Raw genomic sequence first — 10,272 nt, forward strand, 5'->3', positions numbered from 1 at the left:
TCTTGAGGGCGTCCACCATGTTGGCACCGTTACCCTGGACAGTACAATGAGCTAGTTCACAGTTCCTAGTGTGCATGCCTACTAGGTCAAACCTGTAACCAACTAACCCCAGACTAATCATTTCAACACTTCTTTATCTAGACATCTTTTGCTGGAACCACATGGATCCTGTTTACCGGCCCTTAACCTATAACATTGATTCCCATTACACTACAGTCAAGTAACATGCCAGGGGGCCCAAAATTAACCCTGTACAATACCAGAAACATAGTCCTTAATAATGAACATAATAAAAAAGCTGCTAGGGGGCCCAGACCTACACCACTTACTCTCAGCCCCAAGAGCCCCTTAACCTACATTGTATGACACTGATGCTCATTACACTTAAGACAAGGTAACATGCCAGGGGGCTTAAAATCTTTGTTGTCCCAACCGTCTACAGACCAAATATGATTAGAATCCATCCAAAAGTTCTAGAGTTATGCATTGTCTCACCTGTGTGTAATACCTGCCCGTGGGCTTCAACACCTGCATGGAGAAGTCCAGAATCTTCCTCAGGAAGTCCCAAGAGTCACCTGGGCAAAACGCAAAGAAAATCATCATCTTCAACCAAAGGGCTTTTTCATAATGCTCTTTGTAATGTCACATTTCCAAACAGGGGCCCTGCCGGGGCTCTTTTCTGAAACAAAGAACTAAATTCTGCATCAAGAAATGTGCACAAATTGTGCTCATGACTAGTTATTTTTATGTTTTGGGTGTTTTAATGGCTTTCCTATCCTTTTCATTCCCACATTTTCATTCCTCCAGTTTCGAAATGTGACCGAAGCGTAATAGGGTAACATCTTGTGAGACCTTTCAACACAAAACAGATTAATAAATTGTTTGAAGAAGACTAAAATAGAATGATATCCTACAGGACAACCACATGACATATATTTTTTACTTCATAGATGAGGACAGTAGACTCTCCCTTGAGGATTGTGACATGTAGTATAGGCATGAGCTCCCAAGGCCAGCCCTTTAAAATGGCCATGCCTAGTTGGGCGTAATGTCAGGCAAACAAATAAATAAATAAAAATGAGCTGTAGCCTGTAGCTTTTCTTTCTTCATTTTATCAGCAAACGAGGGAATAATTTACTACTTGACATTCATACTAGACTCACCAACGGGCTGTGTAGAGATGGGAATAGCTGTGAGGTCGTTGATCACAAAGTCGAACATCGTTCCTTCTTGTACATACTTCTCCAACACTGGGATACAGTCTTCAACAAGTACCTAAGGTGTAACAGCACAGTTACAGTACAGTACCAGTACAACAATAGTACAGTATCAGTATAGCAATAGTACAGTATCAGTATAGCAATAGTACAGTATCAGTATGGTACAGTAACAGTTTGATATCAGTAAACTGGGATACAGTCTTCAACCAGAACCTACAGAGCAACAGCAACACACTAACAGTACAACAACAGAGCATCATCAGTATATCACACTGACAGTTACAGTGATCAGCACATACTTTTCCAGCACTGGAATATAGGCCTTCAACCAGAAGCTACATGTATATATATATATATATATAGCAATATATAGTACAGTCTATCTATAGCATTATGTTATCAGTACATACTTCTTCAACACTGGAATACAGTCTTCAACCAGAAGCTACATTGTTTATAGCAATAGTAGCTACGCCTAGCAGTACGTTATCAGTACTTCTGGATGCAGTCTTAAACCAGACCTGCTTGTATGTAGTAATGTCACAGTTACAAAACGTTATCAGTCCATATCAATATCCAACACTGGAATACAGTCTTCAACCAAATATTGAGTACTAGCAAATAAACAGTAAGGATCAGTGCTACTAGCTGATGTCTGACCTCATAGTTGTGCCCCTTGAGTTGGTCCATGGAGTCATGACAGATCCCAGGCAGGTGTTTAATAGCAGCATTTATCACCAGCTGGTCAATGTGAGCATCGTTAAGGTTTGATCTCAATAAAAATTGGTAATGAACTAAAAAGATGTTATAATAATTGTAGACAAGACTTACCAAAATGGTGGCCTGCTTAGTAGTTTAGGTTTATCTGCTAGTTGATATCTTGCCACTACTTATACAAGAAGTCCTACGAACCATTTGTACTTGTTTTCTTGTTGTTTTGTCAAAAGGATAACATCAAAAGACTTTGTGTAACATTGATTTTTGATCCAAAGATAAGGTTATCTTTCCTTGTATGAATGTGATGCTCCCTGACAGTGTGTATTTTTTCACCATCATATTTTTTACTATGTCTGTTATCATCCTCATGTAGATGGTCAGCACAAGCATCATAAAGCTTAGACAACTAAAAATAAACAAAAGAAGACAAGGAAAGGATATCTCCAGCATGGTGACCCATTTTGGCGAGACTTGGCGCAGCTCGTGGAGAATGCCTCCGTCACCACCTCCCAGAATCAGCACAGTCTTACCGTTAAAGTCCTCTCGACCATTTCCCAAGATGGCCCGGGTGTACGCGATGTCACTTTCTGCCAAATCTGCAAGGAGATTTCACGAGTTTGGAGTTAAGATACATAGTATTATACTGCACTTGTTCTTGGCAATGTCAAAAAATTGCAACCAATACTAAGTCTTTCAGTTTTAGGACTTCAAAGTAGTCTTATGTAGCAAGTTGTCTATTTCAAGTTGTCATCACCTTCTCTTTGTTTTAATAGTTTCATCCATTTATTCATCTATTAATTTACACTTAATTCTTGCAAAAGAAACTTTCGTTATGCAAAATAAACTTTCACAATGTTATTCTTGTACACATCCATCCATCTAACCACTCACCCATACAAACATACAGACAGACAAACATATAAAACAATCAAACAAGCAGATAAACAAACAACCCAACTTACAACCAACCAACTGTGTCCTACTTACTTGGATCATTGTCCAACAGAAGCATGTTGCCAAACTGTGGGGAGTGCATTATCTTAATGTTCTGATAGGGGGAGTCGGCCTCATACACCACCTCATCAAAGTCATACTCGATCAGCTTGTTGTCGGCTGTTGGCACATATGGATCCACGCGGGCACCTCTCTTTATGAAAGGGAATCTGTAAAACAATATAATGTGGAATATGGAGATAAATGAGACTTGACTTGACTTGACTTTTGACTTTATTGAGATCCACATCTAGATGACAACACTATGTTGCCAGCTATTCTTCCAGTGGTCCACATAAAATACATTAATACACGCACAACATTACATACATACACAACATATTATGTACATTACAAACTATACAGCTGAGAGAAAATACAAGTTCATTTAGTAACTGTGTTCCAGTGGCAAGCCATACGGTAGAGGAAGCACTTCCTTTCTGCATTGGTCCTAGGTTTTGACAGTTTGATGCAGTTTGTTGTTGTTGACCGTGTTTGGTACCGACTGTTAGTTGACTGGAATGTGAGTTGGTTGTACAATGTTTTTGGTAGTCCAGTGTGCGCTATCCTGTGGAATGTGGCAAAACTTCTTTGCTGTATTCTTTCCTTCACAGGTAACCACCCCAAGATGTGTAATCTTGTTGCACTGACTGCCTCACACACAAGACACATCAAAAGTAAAACTTCACTACTCCATATTGGGCTACATGTACAGAATGTATGTACTTGTAAGGAAAAGGAAATCAAACATGCTACTTTTAATTTGTGAACCTCCTAGTTTCACATATAAAAATATCAGAAGTGAAGATGCACATACATGTAAGGCTGCATTGTACATATTGTGGATTATAGAAACACAGTGTCACACACCACACACACCAGCCAAAAACAATTACTATCTTAGGGTCACAGTGTACATGTAACATTATTAATAATGTTATAGAAATGTTGCGCATAAGGGGGGATAAAATGTACATGTAGTGCAAAAATGTCACAACTTCCATAGAAAAACTCACCTTTTAGACTTCTTACAGCCAAGAAGCTCACTGATCTTCTGCTGGGCTGAAGCAACATGCTGTAAGGAAAAAAAAAGTTCTTCCTTTTAATGGAAGTGTTTTAATGGTAAAGAAGGATAGTTTGAATGGTTTTCCTTGTTAAATGTGGAGTTCAAATCTAAATCTTTAATTTTTAAATCACAAGATAACAATACAGCAAGAAATAAAAACTTATTAAATGACTGAATAGCAAAGCTTGTTACCAACAAACAAATACAATGTAGTTACAATCTGCTGCAGTGTTACATGTATACCTCAGGGCAATATTGAGTGCTGCTGCAGTAGTGTGGGAAATGTGGTCCCAATGTGAGTCTACACTATATGACTGGAGTGGATGCTGATTGGACTAGAAAATCCACTCCAGTCATGAACGTTTGAGACACAGCAGAAGCAAATTCTAGCTGTTCTGTGAAACAGAACCAGTTAGAACTGCCCTGCGGATGGTGGACGGTTACCAAAATGTTGGCTGCTGTATTCTCTTGTTGAGAATAAAGAATACCCAGAAACCATGTACCATACAAAACCGCGAACATAAAACTACCGCAAACATTTCTGCATTTACAGTACCTCTGCAGTGATGGACGGCTGTTCGCCCTCCGCTGCCCACATCTCTGCATCCACAGTCAGCAATCCTTGTGGGTAAATACGCAGGGTGGCATGGCTACAAACACAAACAAACAATCACAAACAGAGACAAGCTAAATATACCAATCTATAACTTAAGTAAACGTTATCTTCCCACTGTTGTTCCTAGGATTTGGTAATCTATAATCATGCAATGACTGCCTAGTACTAGTAGAATGTCTATGAGGTATGTAAAACCTAGAAAAACTGGTTTAAGTATTGTGATGTAACTGGGTTTGTGGCAGGGCTCTAGCCAGATCGAAATTATTTTCTGTCAGCCAATTCCCATTGCGAAAACACTATTCCAGGAGTTAGAGAGACTGAACTGAGGCCTTGAAAAATGGGGTTAAATGACATTATCGTATGGGAAAGGACGCTGACAAACATTGTCAACAATCATAACAACAGCAAAACAAACAGTGTGTGGCTTTTACGGCCGTGGACGGCATCTCCAAGCCGCTTGTAGCTTCAACCAAAGGATTTTTGTCCGCCAAGGTTGACGGATTGGTTTTAAGACTTTTCTGTCACATCACATGCAGCAAATTTCGGAATTGACGTAAAAACGGACGCTGGCAAAAGCCCTGGTTTGTGGGGTTGTTCTATACAAACATGACAAAAGAGTGATGAAGCCCCACCTGCCGTTCTCAGCCGTGAAGATGCCCAGGGAGCCGGAGTCTCCGAGGGAGACAGGAGGCAGCGAACTGGCACCGCTGCTCTGTACCAGCCCGGACACAAGGGCACACAGGTCGCTGTACACGGCCTGGTCACGGACTGGGAACATAAGTACATAAAAAGGCAATCAGGGATGGCAGACTTCACCAGGGCACACAGGTCGCTGTACACGGCCTGGTCACGGACTGGGAACATAAGTACATAAAAAGGCAATCAGGGATGGCAGACTTCACCCCGTTTTAAAACTGCTGCTCTGTACCAGCCCAGACACAAGGGCACACAGGTCGCTGTACACGGCCTGGTCACGGACTGGGAACACAAGTACATGAAAAGGCAATCAGAGATGGCAGACTTCTCCCCCTTACTGTTTTGCAACCCTAGGCTATAGTATGCTACATGTAAGTTAGAAGTTCTAGGCCCTCAGACAAAAAGGGTGAAGAGCACATTAGGATCTAGGGACCTTTGCCTTTTTACATACTTCTATGATATTAAGCTCCGCGACATAAAGTGATCTTTCTTGAATCATGTAGTTGGTTAGGGATTTGGGTTTAGACTTTTAACTCGTAATTGAAACCAAGCGGCTGCATTTCTTTTCATTTAATGTTTTTACTATTACTGTACCGTGGTCACTGTATTCTTGTTACATTTGTAATTGAATGGTTGTTTTCTATACGGTGTATGTTTTCCCTCTTGACAGTCTTTCAGACTCATCATTTTTTGGGGAGGGGGCTGACAAGTCCAAAAACTGATGAAAAGCTCAGAGATGGAATCAAGCAGTAAGCGATTTGGTGACGACCGTTTGAAATGGTGATTACCCTTTATGAGATAGACAACCGCTGCATTCTGAAAGGACTGATTATTGCTACAGTATTACTAGTGGGAAGTATGATACACAGTACATGGTGCCCAAATGACAAGCATGCAATATTTATTATCAATTTACACAAATATCAGTCACTTCAAATTTCTTTAAACTTATGAAGAACTGTAGATTTTGTGACAATCTCGGCACCTTAAGTAAACTTTTTACAGTGTCAACAAATTCTGATCAATGACCTGATTCAGCAGAACAAAGTCCATTTGATGATAAATACAAAATATTTGAGCATATCTAAAACAGGAAACTCGTGATACTATGATAGACCTCAAAACTTAGAGACACTCACGTGGATTTTTGGGTCCGCCAGGCTCGAACTGGAAGTCCAACAAAGTGTGAAAAGCCGGCATGATGTGAGTATGGGTGTAGAACACAGCAAAGAACATAAGACAATACGCGTGGGAGAACCTTCCTGGGCTGGTGCGATTACACAAGTTACAGGACTGCCGGGCAAAGGTTACTGGAATAGTGCACTCGAATGAAAAAGGGGAGGATTATAAAGTATTTTTAACCTTTATCGTGAATATATCATGAATATACTGTAAAAGAATATCAATTTTATAAATATATTATATAATTTATATCTTATAATGTATATTTGTTGATGTATTGGATGATACAATGGTATATATTGCACGTATTGCATCCCTAGAACTGAATGGTATAAACAGAGTTGAAAGGTGAAAGAGCATTTTTGTTTGCAACGCAGAGATTGGCATGTTCTACCTGTTTTTCCTGAGATAGATGATGTAAACAGCTCTTTGGGGCCCAAACTTTCTGTGTGGATCACTTGCTAGGCAGTACGAGAGAGATAAAGAAGTAATAGAGCTCAAAACGCGGTAAGTAGACAAAAACATGCAGCTAAAAAACACTTTGGGGAGGGGGGCGTTTCGCCGGTACGGTGCGGCCATGGCAGTGCCGTAGTATTTTGGTCGCAATGCTATTAGCTAAGTACGAAAGAACCAGCCATGGATGACAAACTACAGTAAAGTCTTCCGTCAAAAGAGCAGAGTGTTGTGCGACACCTTGGGTTTTCGGAAAACCCTGTCCAGTCCAGACAGGGAAATGGGGCGGAAAACCCTGTACAGTCTGAAAAGTGGGTCTGCATAGGGGTTCCTGGCAATGGTTAAAACTGTTACTTCAGACAGCACTTACACTAAACTAATACACATAACTATATAATCGGCATCATAATGAGTGACCCAAAGGTGCAATATGCATGCACACAAAGTCAGTTCTGTCAAATGCAAAGTACCCAATTAACACTTATCTCAAGGTAGGACATGAGGGGAGAGAATTACACCCATTGTCTATCAAACAATGGATAGTGAGTGTCCGTCAATTTCGGGTTGTTAAATAGTGGCAATACATTACAAAGACAGGCTTTGAAAGGTTTTCTTTAAATGATAAGTGCACAGCACTCATTTTGAGAGCTGGTCTGTTTAAATCCTGGTTTAATAGAATGAATGACTGCGAAAGGTTTCAATATCAACACCACTTAAGTACACAATGTTATAACATTACATATATTTTACAATGCACTACAATAAAACCAAGATGGCATTTTTCAAACCATTTACAAGTTGTGAGCTATATAGAACTATGTATCCTTTTGAAAATAATGTGTTGTATTTGCAAAATTATGCCGTAAGGCTAATAGCATGTTCAGTCTCAAAGACTTAAAGAGTAGAAGTTTTTTATATGATGCACAGAAGTAGCAATGATGGATGATTTTTGTTATGTAATAATTTTTGTATGACATTGTGTCACACTTCAAGTTGATGTTATTTCTGTGCTTAGCCATATTAGAGATAAAAAAAATGTTGTTGTATACTATAAAATCATGTTGTTTCAAAACGATTGTATTGTCGAGATTAAACTAAGTTAATGATGCATAAGTGATTTTTTTCCGTTACAATTATGCTATATTCCCTATATAGGTCACCATGGCTGAACAGTGAACAAGACCGACTTGTGCCAAGCAGTGGAGTGGTTGCAACATTTGCTGAACACTATATGTAGCATGTGTTGATGCTGCCCTTTGGCAAGACAGGAAAATGTAGAAAACTGGAAAATTAGGTGTCCATACTTGTGCAACATGATTGTACAAGGAAACCAGTTCAAGTGACGGACTCAACTGGCAGCTGTGGACACTTGAGGGCATTTGATTTAAACCTAAGAAGTAAGTGTAACAGGCATGGCGTTATTTCGGGACATCGTGTCAATCACTGACCACCTCTACCTCAGCAGCGGTGCGGCCGCCTGTAACGAACCCAACATTCGCTCCCGAGGCATCAAATGCATCATCAACGCAACTACAAACCTCCCTGACACCACCATACCCGATGTCGAACACGTGCGAGTGCCTGTCAACGACGTCCCACATTCGGAGCTGTCCGCACATTTCGACCCGGTTTGTGAGAAGATCGAAGCAGTCCGGAAACAGGGCGGCGGCACCCTTGTACACTGTGTAGGGGGGATCAGCAGGTCCTCGGCTCTCTGCCTTGCCTACCTGATGAAATGTAAGAAGATGACCCTGGAAGAAGCTCACAGCCACGTGAAGGCAAGAAGGCCTTTTATCCGACCAAACGTCGGGTTCTGGCGGCAGTTGATCCAGTATGAGAGAACCCTGTATGACAAGAACTCAGTGACGATCATAGAGTCTAATGTCGGACCCATCCCAAGTGTGTATGAAAAAGAAACACAAGGCATGCTGTGGTAGTTCTTGTTGCTAGTTTCTAGTTTATCCCTTGAACTATTGTACCTGCCTCATAGTTTTAAGTGGTGCAGTACCGACCCAAACCCTAAAAAGGTATTATCTTTTTCTGACTGCTTATCTTTCCAGCTGATCTTTCTAACTAGATTGAACTAGATTTTATTTGTTGCACTGAATGTTGTCCGCTTTTGTCTCCTGGCTGAATGCTTCATGCCTCACTGTTGTATATACTTAGCTTGGTAATCAACTGTTATAAGTTGAAGGGGCTAGATCTACCATGTTGTCTTAAAATGAAATAAATAAATGCACGAAAGAACAAGAAATCACCTTGCATACGCTAATCTATGTGGGTGGATGGGTAGAACTCCCACTGGAGAGATACCAGGGGCCACCTGATGGTGTGGTAACCAGACCGCCTATTCACTTGCAGCATCTAACATCAATGAACATGTTAACAATACATTGATTCACTTAACTGCTCTATAACATTGATTTAGTAATTTAAGTACTGAATGCCTATGTGTACAACATAGACTTGGTGGGATTTCCTTTAGCCAAGGCAAAGCTAGTCATTCTAAAATACATAACAAAAAGCTTGTTTTCAAGCGACCTGTAGCATCCAAAAACAAATTTGACTAGTGCGTCTTTTGTTTAAACCTTGTGTGATGGGAAGGCCAGTGGCAAAGCTTGGTGATTCTAAAGTGTATCCTCAAAAGCTAGTTTTTAAGCGACCTCTTTCTATGAAGAGTTTCAAAAACCACCTTCGTCAATCTTAGCTGTACACTGACGGTCCCCATTTGAATTGCAGGAAAAAATCGTATTACCTTTGTATTACCTTTCCCTTAGCATGTAATGTATCCTTGTTAGAATTGGTTTGTTCCTATAGGCGCTACTTATTGGCTGAGTAACGACCATTGGGAGCGGACCAAACCTACAAATGTTACAAGTGTTTATTCCAGGGTAACTTAATGCATGGATGAGTGGACAGCTCTGAAATACCATGAACATATCATGACATGTAATAGATAAAATCTTTAAAAAATTGTTTCTGAAAATATACCTTACTTAACTGTAAAATGATCCGAACAGAATATTTATCATAATGTCAACAAAAATTGACCGATAATTGACTCATTGTGCCCTGTGGTTATGATCTAAACCACTGTCCTTGAAAGCAAAGGTAGTGAGGTAACATGGGTTTAGCCACGCCCCTTAGTTCCTCATCAAGCAGGGACCCGGGCTTATTTTCTAGACTTTCGTGCTACTAGTTCTGGTGTAACGTCTTTGAACGGGGAGACGGAAAGCCTGGTTCTCAGGTTCGCATTGCAAAGTCCAGTGAGTTTGGTGGTGACGCCTGTTGCAGCCTGCCAAGCTTACCGTCGACAGCTGGTCTAAACT

The 10,272-nt window shown here is 40.5% G+C and overlaps 2 protein-coding genes across 3 annotated transcripts in view; one reads left to right on the top strand and one right to left on the bottom strand.

Annotated features, from left to right (window-relative positions):
• Positions 1-6,603, bottom strand: part of LOC118423464 (spermine synthase-like) — a gene marked incomplete in the record, with an annotated part of 8,958 nt that extends 2,355 nt beyond the window's left edge. The window contains 10 exon segments of the mRNA XM_035831633.1: positions 1-34; positions 496-575; positions 1,164-1,275; positions 1,881-1,970; positions 2,379-2,533; positions 2,925-3,100; positions 3,947-4,005; positions 4,553-4,646; positions 5,245-5,380; positions 6,448-6,603. Coding sequence (XP_035687526.1) covers positions 1-34; positions 496-575; positions 1,164-1,275; positions 1,881-1,970; positions 2,379-2,533; positions 2,925-3,100; positions 3,947-4,005; positions 4,553-4,646; positions 5,245-5,380; positions 6,448-6,544 — 1,033 coding nt within the window.
• A 197-nt stretch (positions 6,604-6,800) lies between these two features.
• On the top strand, positions 6,801-9,197 carry LOC118423481 (dual specificity protein phosphatase 14-like). Of its 2 annotated transcripts, none has more exons than XM_035831655.1 (2): positions 6,801-6,997; positions 8,099-9,197. In XM_035831655.1, the coding sequence occupies exon 2, from the start codon at positions 8,356-8,358 to the stop codon at positions 8,878-8,880; it is 525 nt and encodes a 174-aa protein (XP_035687548.1). In that variant the 5' UTR covers positions 6,801-6,997; positions 8,099-8,355; the 3' UTR covers positions 8,881-9,197. The 2 variants fall into 2 exon arrangements, with proteins under 2 accessions (XP_035687548.1, XP_035687549.1); XM_035831656.1 differs by having other exon boundaries at positions 6,811-6,977.
• The last annotated feature ends 1,075 nt before the right edge of the window (positions 9,198-10,272 follow it).

The sequence above is a fragment of the Branchiostoma floridae genome, chromosome 9 (genome assembly GCF_000003815.2).
Source record: "Branchiostoma floridae strain S238N-H82 chromosome 9, Bfl_VNyyK, whole genome shotgun sequence".
Lineage (NCBI taxonomy): Eukaryota > Metazoa > Chordata > Leptocardii > Amphioxiformes > Branchiostomatidae > Branchiostoma > Branchiostoma floridae.

Coding starts and splice junctions, on each gene's coding strand:
- LOC118423481 (XM_035831655.1), top strand. CDS start 8,356: ATGGCGTTATTTCGGGACATCGTGTCAATCACTGACCACCTCTACCTC.